The 13,042-nt window shown below is 37.6% G+C and overlaps 1 protein-coding gene across 1 annotated transcript in view; it reads right to left on the bottom strand.

Moving 5' to 3' along the window:
* The window catches only part of INTU (inturned planar cell polarity protein), a 71,819-nt gene extending 64,351 nt beyond the window's left edge, over positions 1 to 7,468 (bottom strand). The window contains exon 1 of the mRNA XM_060147435.1: positions 7,246 to 7,468. Coding sequence (XP_060003418.1) covers positions 7,246 to 7,391 — 146 coding nt within the window. The 5' untranslated portion in view covers positions 7,392 to 7,468. The remainder of the gene's footprint in view (positions 1 to 7,245) is intronic.
* Positions 7,469 to 13,042: the final 5,574 nt, after the last annotated feature.

The following is a 13,042-nucleotide window of genomic DNA, read 5'->3' as shown; positions in this document are numbered from 1 at the left end:
CAGCGTAGTCTAAAATATTTATCTTTAAAAAGGAATTAAATCTAGCAGTTTTAATTAAGATTTTTATAATACATGGGTTACATTAATCAATATTAATATAAATATTCTTTCATTTTTTTCTGAGAGCCTATGGTGCAAGCTGCAAAGCTGTCATTGTGCAAATGTCCTTCAATGAGACTTTTATTTTGTTCATTCTACTTTGCTCTAAACAGAAATAACTATATATTTATAGTCTGCCTGCAAAGTTTGACGGCACTTTAATTGGTTTCAAGGCCCTAAATAATGTGGTAAATGTGACCAGAGTCCTTCTTACCAAAGAAAAACTTGCTAATTTGCAAATAAACAAGTTCACTTACATAAGCTCTAACAGTATATTAAAGAAAATGAACTTCAGATAATGCTTTTAATTTTCTCAATTACTCAGGTGTTTCAAAATTCTATGTTGATACTAAATCTTTTTTTCTTCTTCTAAGTTATTGAATCTCTCAGGTCCTTAGTTGCGTTAATGTCAGCATTTTTCACCAAATGAAGTAGTATCACAATTTCCTTGGCCACCACAAGAAAGAACATTAACAAAATAGCCAGCCCTCATGGCACATTTCCTTAAGGAAAACAGACTTTTGCTACTACTTAAAACCTGTTACAATACTTTTTTGTTTCTTTTTTTTTCGTTTTAGTGGGGAAAGCACAATGTGCTTTACCAAAGTGGCCAACACATGTAGTTACATAGTTATATAATGCTAATAGGTACAGCAAGACAATCCTAGGTACAGAAACAAACCACACAAAATAAAAACACCACGACAAATTATCATGGATTCTATCTGGGGCTTGTTCAGTAAGTACGGGTCTGCCTAATGCTTTTCTATGTTTTCATTTCTGTGTTCTGTCTACCAGCAGTATCTAATTTTCATCCCCGAAGTCTTTTGATTGTTTTCTAAAAGGAAACCATGATTTTAAGGGTTAAAATCTATGCTAGCTATTATAGCAGCTTGAGGAGGTGGGGAACCTGGTGGGAGCTGATGATGCTGCTTCTAGCCCAGCCAGTTACCACTGGAACAAATGTGGAGCATGTCAGAGAAGAAGGGATCAGCCAGTGAACTACTAACTGTGTAGTTAATGCATGAAATAAATTTTTACATCAGGAACACATCTCCACTAGAACTATGCTAATAATGGTCCCATTCCCTACCCCAGCCCTTCTGCTAAACAGGGCATGTCTACACATCACTAAGTTAAGGATACGATCTAACTCTGGTAGAACTGAAATCAAAGACCAGCAAATCATTTTTTGATAGGGCTTTATTGTGCTTTTAAAAAGATGTCAGGTGGACAGAGAGCTCATCACCTAGCTGAAATGCAAGTGATAAAAGTGAGGAATGAAAACTGCTATAGGAGAAAAACTGTTATTGGAGAAATTAAGTCTAAGAAGGATCAAATAAGGTCCTACGAGAAGGTGGCACTTAAATGAAAACTTGAATGATTGTGACAAGCAGAGATAGGAAGAAAAGGTGTTTCAAACAGAGAACAAAGTATCAATAGGTATGAAAGAAAATGTTAGGAATGAGAATGGGTGAATATTTCAGTGTAGTAATATTATGAACTGAATGTTTATGTTCCCCCAGAATTTATATGTTGAAACATTTCCATCCAATGGGATGGTGTTAGGAGGTGGGGCGCTTGGGAAGTAATTAGAATTGGATGCCGTCATAAGGGTGCAGCCCTCACGAACGGGATTAGTGCCCTTATGAGACACAGGGAACTTGCTTCTCCTCTCTGCTATGTGAGAATACAATGAGAACTTGCAGTCTGCAACCTGGAAGAGGGCCCTTACCAGAACCTGACCATGCTGATATCCTGACCTTGGACTTACAGCCTCCAGAACTGTGAGAAATACATTTCTATGGTTTATAAGCCACTCAGTCTAGGATTTTCTTTTTTTTTGGCCACACCACATGTCTCGTGGGATCTTAGTTCCCTAACCACGGATCGAACCCATGCCCCCTGCAATGGAAGTGCAGAGTCCTAACCACGGGACGGCCAGGGAATTAATTCCCTAGGATGTTTTTTAAATAGTGGCCAGAGCTAAGACAAACAGGAATACAGGTGACTTAAAGGAAGATCATCAAAGATGAGATCAGATAGGCTAGGGACAGATCTAAAAGAGCTTTAAAAAGCATCCTAAGGAATCTGGAGTTTATTTGGGAGGCCATCAAGCTTTTGAGTAGAAAAATGATTTAAAAGACTTTTCTTTTTTTAGAGCAGTTTCAGGTTCACAGCAAAACTGAGCAGAAGGTAGAGTGACTTCCCATATACTCCTTGTCCCCGCACTTGTATGGCCTCCTCCATTATCAACATCCCTTACAAGAGTGGTACATTTGTTACAATTGATGAACCTACATTGACACAACATAATCACCTCAAATCCACAACTTACATTATGGTTTACTCTCATGGTGTACAATCTATGGGTTTGGACAAATGTATAATGACATGTATCATCCACCATTAGAGTATAATTATAGTATCATACAGATACATAGAGTATCTGTATAGTATTATACAGATACTATATGATATTATAGTATCATATAGTAACATACAGTTCCACTGCCCTAACACAATTGTCCTAATATTTTAAATTTTGAAATAAAAGTCAAAATAGATGAAGGCCCATCAAGTTTCCCAGTACCAGGAAGATAGTTTTCGTGTTAAAGAAAAGCATGTCTTTTCTAGGTCATCTACACAAAGCCTTCATTTCCAAAGAAGTAGAAATGCTTACATATTCAGCCTTTATTTTCTCTTTAAGTACTTGCCCCTTAGTATATAGGAGTCTTGAGACATCTTGTAAAACAGTAAATTATAACCAAGAATTCTCCTAATTCTGAATCCCTCAAGACCAGAGAAAACCTGATGAAATGAAAATGTTAACACTTTCAGGTTGTCTGACTCCTACTCTTAATCTAGTACTTATTACTCTGTACTAGGATGCCTCTCATAATAATCTGTTGAAAAAATTATTCCGACACTGTAAATGTGCTATGAATACTAACAGAATTAGTCTCATTTTCAAAAGTCTCAGTTATTTCAGGCTACATTATAAAGACATTCCATTGTAATTGAAGTGGTTGAATTCTCTGAATAACACAGTCATCAGCAAACAAACCTGAAGTATTACCGTTAGTTTTTAAATCTCGGCCTTCTCCTCCTGATCACAGGGATGACCTGGTTAAGCACATGGATATTTACTTCATTTTAGTTAGCTTCACTGGTAATATTCATGCATGTGTTTAATTCTATTTTTGATCCAAACTGCCACATTATATCTTTTTGTAGTAGGTTCTCTAAGAGAAAAATTATTTTAGAAAGCAAACTCTGGCAGCTGTATGGGTGAAAGACTGAAAACAGGAGAAATTAGAGGCACCCAAACCAGTTAGACAACTGGTGTATGGGAGACGCAAGCCCTTTAAGTAAGGCAGTGCCTGTGAGAAGCAGGAGGAGGTGGTGGGGTGGATATCAGAAAAGCAAGTCAACAGGACTGGAGACTTACTAGATCTGAGGACCTGAGGAAGAAGAGAGTGAGGTCAGCAAATGAGATGGGCAACACTAGAGGAGAAACAAGGCAGACAATGAATTCTCTTCAAACATGCTGAGCTGGAAGCATACAGAGATGCTGGCAGAGAATTACCATGTCTCATCATAAACCTAGTTACATACTATTTGACTTTTTAATCTATATAATTTGATAAAAGAAAAATTAAATTAAAAGGAAAAAGTCAAGGTTCAGAGCAGGAGAGAAAAAGGAAAATATTATACTAAATTGATATTAATATATTGCATCACAACTTTTAATGAAATATTTTTATTCTTCGAGTAGCACATTCCCAAGTTAAAACCCAAGAAAAAGATAAATTTTGATATATCCATGGAATCCAGTTCAGAAATAAAAAGGTAAGAACTACATCTAGGCAACAACATGAATGAGTCTCAAAATAATTATGCTGAATAATCACAAAGAAAAAAAAATAATTACGCTGAATCCTATTTAGAAATAAAAAGGAAATCCTATTCAGAAATAAATGGAATCCTATTCAGAAATAAATCCTACTCAGAAATAAAAAGGAACGAACAACATACAGGCAACAAAATGAATGGTCTCAAAATAATTATGCTGATTAAAAGAAGCCAGACAAAAAAGGGAGTCCATACTACATACCTCCATTTTTATAAGACTCTAGAAAACACAAACTCAGCTGTCATTACAGAAAGCAGATTAGTGGTTATAAACAGTGAGGCAGGCATGAGTAGTATGAGGGAGGCACACGGGGAAACTTTTGGACGAGATGGATATGTTCATTATCTTGACAGATATATACATGTCAAAACTTATCAAAGCTTAACCGTACACTTCAAATATGTACAGTTTATTGTATGTCAATTATACTTCAGTAAAGTTGTTAAAAAAACCCAGAAAAAAAACCTTAAAGGACGTATTTTCCTTCTTCTCCAGTCATTCTTCTTATTGTCAGTGGAAGCTCCTTAGCATTTTATAGCTAAATTCTCTTTTCAAAGTATCCTTTTTTTCTCTCCATCAGTCAAGGCTGTAAAACTCACAACAATAAACAATTCACTCTGAAAAATCAAAAATTTAAGTCATAAAATGGATGACTTCGGCCAACATGAACCAATGTGGCTTCAATGAGTTGGGTAATTGTAAACCAAAGCAAAGAAAGCGTGGCATTATTGCAAGTAAATGTATGATTTCTGTTATTTCAACATTGAAACTAGTCAGGACTTCCCTAGTGGTGCCGTGGATAAGACTCCATGCTCCCAATGCAGGGGGCCCAGATTCAATCCCTGGTTAAGGAACTAGATCCCTCATGCATGCCTCAACAAGAGTTTGCATGCCACAACTAAAGAGCCCACACACCGCAACTAAGGAGCCCACCTGCCTCAACTACGACCCGGTGCAACCAAATAAGTAAATAAATAATTTTTTTTTTTTTTAATACTGAAACTAGTTAACGGTTTCCTCAACCCAACCCACCCTCCAGTATTACCTCTGAAGCTTCCACAGGAACTTGCCAATATGCCAGGTTAAGATGTACTGCACCAACCTAAAAATGTTCTCTTATAAGTCTTAAACAACCCTATTAAAAGTACTATACCAGAATTACCCTAAAGACATTTTATCTAAAAAATGATAAACTTATTAATTCTATACTGACAATCACTTGCAGCTCAAACTGGTTTTCAGTTTCAAAGCATGCAAGAAACAATGATAATTTCCAGAAAGAATATGCAGAAATTAACTAGAACCCTGAAAGTTCAGGATACTTTATGTGAATCAATAAGTAGCATAACTTCTTTAATAACCTCCATGTAGGCAATGAAAGACAATAGGCAATTCATATCTCTTAGCTTTGATGAGAAAGCTTAGGTTCGCCTCCCTATACCTTGGATCCACATGTTCCAGTGTCCTGTCCATGCTGGGAAGCCCACCTTTTGCATTGGTGACGCTGCAGCTTCGGGAAGTAAATACCATAAGGAAGAAACAGAACAGAAGGCTACCTGGTCAGTGTATATCAACTCTCATGTCCTAAACACCAAGAAGCGACAGGCATAAAATCTGAATCTTGGTAGGACTTGAAATATAGACCAGCCAAACAGTTTACAATCGAGATTTCCTGTACTTTTATTATTAGGATGATAAAGACACTGGAATATGTGGAGTGATCAGTGAATGACTGATATAGAAAGTTTAATGCCCGTTTAAAAGCTAAAGTATTATATATATGTGTGTGTATATATATATATATATATATATGCACACATGTATTCCAAATCACAAAATGCTTTGAAATAAGTTTTCTAACTCGAGTTCTCAGCTTGCTTATTTCCTAGAAAAAAGGACTAGCTCATTTATTAACTCATCAAAATCAATGCACCCCATTTGAAATCAGGTCTCTTAAATTTCTCCACTGACAACATTTGGCTGTGTGACCATGGGAATATTATAGATTCTCTCTGGGTTGAAAATGTGTGATTCTAAGATGTAGAGAAAGCAAGAATTTGAATCTCACACTGTCTATGGCTCCCATAGCAAGACCAAATAAGGTTCTACATAATCCATACTTCCTTCCAGCAGCCTTGCTTGATAGCCATGAATTTTGTAATTATTTTTTAAACGACCACAGTAGAAGATTGTACAAAGTATTTGATCCTTAAATTTGTTCAAGTCTTCCAGAATATAATCTGTCCTCATTAAGCCTCTAGAATATAATTAAGCAGCCATTAGTGATGGTTTTCTCCCTTGTGCTTTTAAAGATAATGATAAAAATGTTTTACATACCTATGGGTGAAAATAATTGCCAAGTAACTGATACTCCTAAATACACATTAAATACCTGTAACTGTTATTTCTAAATACACATAAAATGTCATCCTAAAAATGACTATATATGGCAGTCACTGATTGATGTTTTGGCACCAGAACCTTTTCAATGCTAGTCATTTCAAGCTACAGCTAATTACTTTGACTTTTCTAGTGCATAGCAGTAAGGGATAAATTCCTTCAAAACTGAAGTAGCATTGGGTACTGTGAATAAAAATAACTTTTTCATTATTTTTAGGGATAAGAAAGTAGAAAATAACACTTAGATATTCTGTATTTAAAAATTACATTATAACATAAAATAGAAAACAAGAAAACCATGGGAATGTATAGGAAAATACAGCAGAAATACCCCCCAAAATGCTGAGAGGTTGTTCTCGATGGTGAGGCTAGGGTGGATTTTCTTTCTTTTATATATATATTCATTTTTATAACCAGAAAAACTACATAATTTAAATAGTTGACATAAAACGTGGAGGGTGTCACTTCACTCTAAACACTGAGGTTAAAGTCACAAAGATCATGACACCAAAGCAAGAAGACACTGCGACAGAACAGAATTTTATGAACATTCTAACAGATAGATACACTCTCATATATTACAGAATCCACCACAAAGAAGAGAACCTCCTCCTCTGAAAATCACAAAAGCCTAAAGTAACAAAGAATGGCACAGTCATTTCGTCTCACATTATCACACAATTGAAACGTGGTGCAAATAAACCCCACTTATTATAGAACCTCAAACACTCGGTCTCTACCACGCCAACACTCTCGAATTCCCCCCAGCCCACGTGTACACTCTCGAGGCAGAAGGAATGGATTTAATTGTCCCTCTTCGAGAACCTTACTCATAATCGGTACTTGTAGAGGAGTATGAACCCGAGTCGCTGACCGGATCTTCAGGATCACAATCCTCATCTTCTTCTTGTGAGGAAGGGTCTCCAGGGAGTCCCTCTGGGCTCTGACGTGAACCGCACAACGCCGGAGACGCCATCAGCAGGGACGCAGCAGCTACAAGTAGGGTAATTCAAATCTCGCAGCTACTGCTTACCGGGGCCGCCATGTTGCCTCCGCTCGGGAAGGGGTAGGGGACACGTGACCACCAATCCTCAGCTTCAATTGGTGGCAGCTCAGGTTGCCAGGGAGACGAGGAAGCTTCCCTGAGAGAACCGAGACGACTGAAAGGAGCCAAGGAACTCGAATTTCCAGGAGGGTATCCTGGAGGAATGGAAGAAGCTGAAACTTAACCATTTCCGCTCTCCTAAACACTCCTTTGGAGCAGCGTAACTTATTAAAACTGGCGGAGGCCCACTGTTTTGTTTTCTTGCAGTTTGCACTTTGTTTCTACGCTGAACAGCTGTCCAAAACCTTAGAGGGGCTCCGCCTGAGTTTCCCTTGAGGTAAAGAAAGCTACCCTTTACTTCTCCATACGCGCAAGGAATGGACGCCTTTAAGCAATGCCTTGTTGATGTAAATACGCGCCATTGTTTCTTTGGTTTTCTTATTGTTTCGCAGTGGCAAACATTTTAACAGTTCTCCCAAGCAGATGTTGTGGAGGTGCTTCAAACTGGTGCCCATATTGTGAAATCTACTGCGTGTTCATTTTCTAACTGAAAATTTTATAATTTGATAAAGTGTTATCACATAAGTTGGAAGTGTAAACAGATAAAATTTACCTGTCATTTGCGAATACCTACATCAAATATTTTTTGTAAGTACAAAATAATAGCTAGCATTTATTGAGATTCAGCCATTGTTCTAATTACTTGTTCTATTCATATGTATATAAATATATAAACTAAATATCCCTATACTAAAATAAGGAAACTGAAACTTAGAGTTTATTCATCTTGTTAATGGTCACATGGCTAGCGGGCATCAAAGCCAACAGAGAACTGAACTTAAGTCATTAACCACTAGATTATATTTACTCTTCAGGACCCAGTAATTCAACTATTAGAGATATATTTTTAAGAAAATAAGGGATATGTGGGGCTTCCCTGGTGGCGCAGTGGTTGGGAGTCCGCCTGCCGATGCAGGGGACGCGGGTTCGTGCCCCGTGCCGCGGAGCGGCTGGGCTAGTGAGCCATGGCCGCTGGGCCTGCGCGTCTAAAGGATATAAATAAAATTTATAAAATTTGTAAAAGTGATAAGCTGAAAGCAATCTAAATATTCAACAATAGGGGAAAAGTTAAATACACCTTTATGTATAAAGTATGATGAATATTATGATATGAATAGAAATGTTTTCAAAGAGTAATGCATGGGGAAATGTTCCTATTGTAGCAGGTAAGAGAAGGATATAATGTTATTTTATGATCTCAAAGGATGGGTGCTGGGGATTCAACTTAAACTACATGGGTAGATGGTAGAGACTGAAAGGTGAATGGGCAGCTTATAACATATAGTGTTCTATGATAAATACAGAGTTCTACTGGAATACCCAAAGGGAAACAAACTAGGGCATGTGGGGCCACAGCAGATTTCTTAGAGGAAGGCTTAACTTACGGGATATTATGTTCCAAACAGAGAAGAGTAGTGAAGATGAGGAAGATGAGTCACCCCATGGCCCAGAGAGATATATGCATGAAGAACTCAAAAGAACCTGGGCAGTAGCCATCAAATATTTAAACTTTCAAGCTGCAATTTAGTATCATTTGTCACATTAAACTACGTATTTGAATATCCTAAGTTTTACGGTTTTATTTGTATTAATTTCTAAATTTGCTTTTTTATAACTGTAAACTAGCTATTGAATTTTATTTTGTAGTTTATTTGTATTAATTTATAAAATTGTTTTTATCTTATATAAGAGCTATAAAGCACAGAGCTTATGCCTGTTTATTTAAAATTATAATAAAGTTTGTCATCCCTGGAAATCTGCAAGAGGGAAAAGAGAGGTCCATATACCACTCAAATTAGAGAACAGGGGACTAGTTCATAAATGGTAAAGGAGGTTCTTGAGGTGGCAGGAGGATATGGCTCCCTAGGAACAGATGGAGGGCTATGACCTTGCTTAACACCTCTTCCCTGAAGCTGATACCCAAAGGACGGTGCCGGTGTGGATGCCGACTTGCCAGTTTCACTCAGGAAGCTGAGGCAGTCTCCATGTGATGGTGTTTATTTTCTCTGGTAAGTAGAAGGCAACCTTGCCAGCTAAAAGTGATGGAGAAAGTAATGGGGTCAGAAGCCTGAAGACAGTGGAACCAGGAAAGAAGAGAAACAAATATTTCCATCAGTATTGAGGTCCCCCCCAAAAATACGTATTACTTTTAAAATCAGAGATACTATTATTTTAAAAGGTGGAATCACTAATAGTTGTTTCATGTTAAAACATACATACTTATTCTCACCACAATCCCTAAGATTCCATTCTAAAATTAAAATGCTTTAGGCACCTCTTTAATACTTAGCCTTTCATCATTTTAAAAGCAACTTGTTGGAAGTAAAAAAAGAAAAAAGACATTTTAAATTTTAACAAAACTCCACGTTTTCTTACTATAAATAACACTTCATTTTTTTCTATAAATATCTAATAATTTCGTACCCTGCTTATAAGTCTCAATGCCACCCCATTAAACAGAGAATAAAATCCAAACTGTATAGTCTCTTAAAAAAACTTTCCAATTCTACAAATAATTGAGCACCAACTAGGAATCAGAGGCCTTATTTCCTGCTATGCATTAATTAAGTTAATCAAGTGTGTCCAACTTGCTAATCAAAATATCTTACCTGAGGTGCTTGTTAAACATACAGACTTTAGGGTCCTGCCCCACTTCAACAGGATCAGAACCTCCAGGGGAGGGGCCTGGAAATCCCTATTTTAAAAAGTAACCCCAGTGATCCTCAAAGGCAAACTTGGGAAACACTGCCCTTAGCCTTACCTCAGTTCTATGCTTCATACCTATAAGTCCCACTGACCATTTCGCAAACAGGCTGGAACCCACTCCCACCTCCTGGTTTTAAGCCTGGCAGGCAGACCTCTCCCTGCCTCAGCACCCATCTCTGCAAGCTTCACTTTTCCTACCTGCGACTTAGGATATTGGTACCTCTTTCACGGGACTGTTTAGAATCCAGTGAGTTAATGCACGTAAAATACCTAGCATACAAAGTGTCAAAAAACATTAGCTATTCTCTGGATCATTTATGCACACAGTTCCCTGTCTGTGGAGCACTGCTTATCCGAAACACTACATTTTCCTTCAAGTCCCAATTTAAGCTGTACCTTTTCCAAGAAGTCTTCCCAGACTCTTTTCCTACCTTATAGTAAGAATTCCTCTTTCCATCTTCCCCTCATAACATATCCCATAAAGTTCTGGTATAATTAACTGCCAGTCTGCCTAGTATCTAAACTATTTAGGAATGTATCTATCTTTGCTACCAAATGACAACTCCTAGAAGACATGACTTGTTTTTTTTTTTTTTTCAGTCTTTTATCTTACACAAAGTTGAACCAGAGCAAGAAGTGCCACATAAAAGTATATCTTTTAAGAAATGTCCTTGGGACTTCCCTGGTGGTCCAGGGGTTAAGAATCTGCTCTTCTACTGCAGGGGGCTCCAGTTTGATCCCTGGTCGGAGAACTAAGATCCCGCATGCCGCGCAGTGCGGCCAAAAAAAAAAAAAAAATGTCCTTTCACAGTAGATAAACCTCTGAGTTATGTCGACTTTATTTCCGTATGTTTAATGAACAAAATTCCTCCCCTGCCCCCAGAAAAAGTTACACCTTTGCTTGATCTTTCACAAAAGAAGAAATAATAGCAATCATTTTAAATTCATAATTAAATTTTCAGGGTATGGTAATCTGATTTCCAGATTTCTAACTTTATATATCATATTTATACTAACTAAATTAATATTTGATACCCTTAGATATACTGGAGAGGATGAAGAAAGGAAAAGAATAAAAATGCCATTTTCAGGAGCTTTATAAGAATACTGACTTTGTCTGTCTGTTTCACAATTATCAACTGCAGGAAAATTTAAAAGATTGAGACTGGAGTATATTCTTTTTGGGGGGGGGGCTGCACAGCATGGCTTGTAGGATCTCAGTTCCCCGACCAGGGATTGAACTCTGGGCCATAGCAGTGAAAGCCCAGAATCCTAACCATTAGGCCACCAGGGTACTTCCAGGCCAGGGTATATTCTTATTTTCTATTTTCTACTACACAAATGGCCAGCCATCTTCTGAGGCCCACATACATTTAGTTTAATATATATGAGACATAAGGTCCTTATTTCCATTGATTACCATCTCAATTAGGCAAACAATACAATTCTGACATTAAATACACCAGATAAGAGCATAATTAAATATTTAGTATCTTTAGCAGGTTCAAGAGCTCTTTCCTAAATAGTAATATAAGCTAGCAATGAGAACCAAATGAAAACAGGGCCACAGGAGGTCATGTCCATTAAGAAAAATTTAATTGCAAGGTAAGAAATTCATGTCACAGAGTTTTGTTAGGAACTAATTCATAGGGCCTTAATTGTGCACATGGAAATAATAATTCATGAACTATGTAGTAATACTGACAACTGCAGTCATTTTAAAATCATGAATAATTAATTTGGTAGACTCAGCAAAATAGCATTTTAAAAACAGACTTCATAATGTGGAATTTTTCAAATTTGGGATAGAGTCATAATATATAAGAATAACATTTTGGCAATCTTATGTTTATAGAACTGCATTATGATTGAAAATTCTCATTTTCCTATATAAAAATTGAATTACCCGTAAAAATGTATGGAACTTGTTCTAAGATCATGCATGCTGCGTTTGAACAATAACGGAATATAGATGAGAATCCAGAGGCAAACGTAAAAGTAACTAAAGTAAAGGGCACAGAGCTTAAGCCCCAAACCCAATTCATTTACTCTTACTTATCCTCATTTTATATTTTCATTTACAAGTTCTAACAAATTTGGTAAACTATTCTACTGCCATAGATCAGTAGCTGCCAACCAAAAGGAAGGAAGGGCTCCTTAAAACAGGAACACACAGCAGCAAAAATCCTTGATGCCTGACAATCTGCTGATGAAGAAAAAAGTAGGACACACATGAGATTTACAAAAACCATAGTTTATAAATTAGTGTCATGCGGCCTCAGAAGCACCTAAAAAAACCCCACTATGTTTGTCAAACTCTACAGTAATTTGATAACCACTATGAAAATGCTTGATAATCCGTAAGTGCCAGGCATTCCCCAGTCAGAGGAGCCAGGTTCTCATCCTGATTCTGTCACTAATAACCAAGTGACCGGGAACAAGATCAGTGTCTTCATCTGAAGACAGCAATAATAGTCCCTGCCTACTATACAGGCTTGCTAAGAACCAACTGAGATAACCTTTGTTTTTTGTCTTTGTGGCACGCGGGCCTCTCACTGTTGTGGCCTCTCCCTTTGTGAAGCACAGGCTCTGGACACGCAGGCTCCGGACGCGCAGGCTCACCGGCCATGGCTCACGGGCCCAGCCGCTCCGCGGCATGTGGGATCTTCCCGGACCGGGGCACGAACCCGTGTCCCCTGCATCGGCAGGTGGACTCTCAACCACTGCGCCACCAGGGAAGCCCTGAGATAACCTTTGAAATTTGATGTCTTACACGTTAGGAAACAGAGCAGTGTGTGATATATACCATATTTTCA

The sequence above is a fragment of the Lagenorhynchus albirostris genome, chromosome 4 (assembly GCF_949774975.1).
Source record: "Lagenorhynchus albirostris chromosome 4, mLagAlb1.1, whole genome shotgun sequence".
In the NCBI taxonomy this organism is placed as follows: Eukaryota; Metazoa; Chordata; class Mammalia; order Artiodactyla; family Delphinidae; genus Lagenorhynchus; species Lagenorhynchus albirostris.
This window is presented reverse-complemented; position numbering and strand designations above follow the sequence as displayed.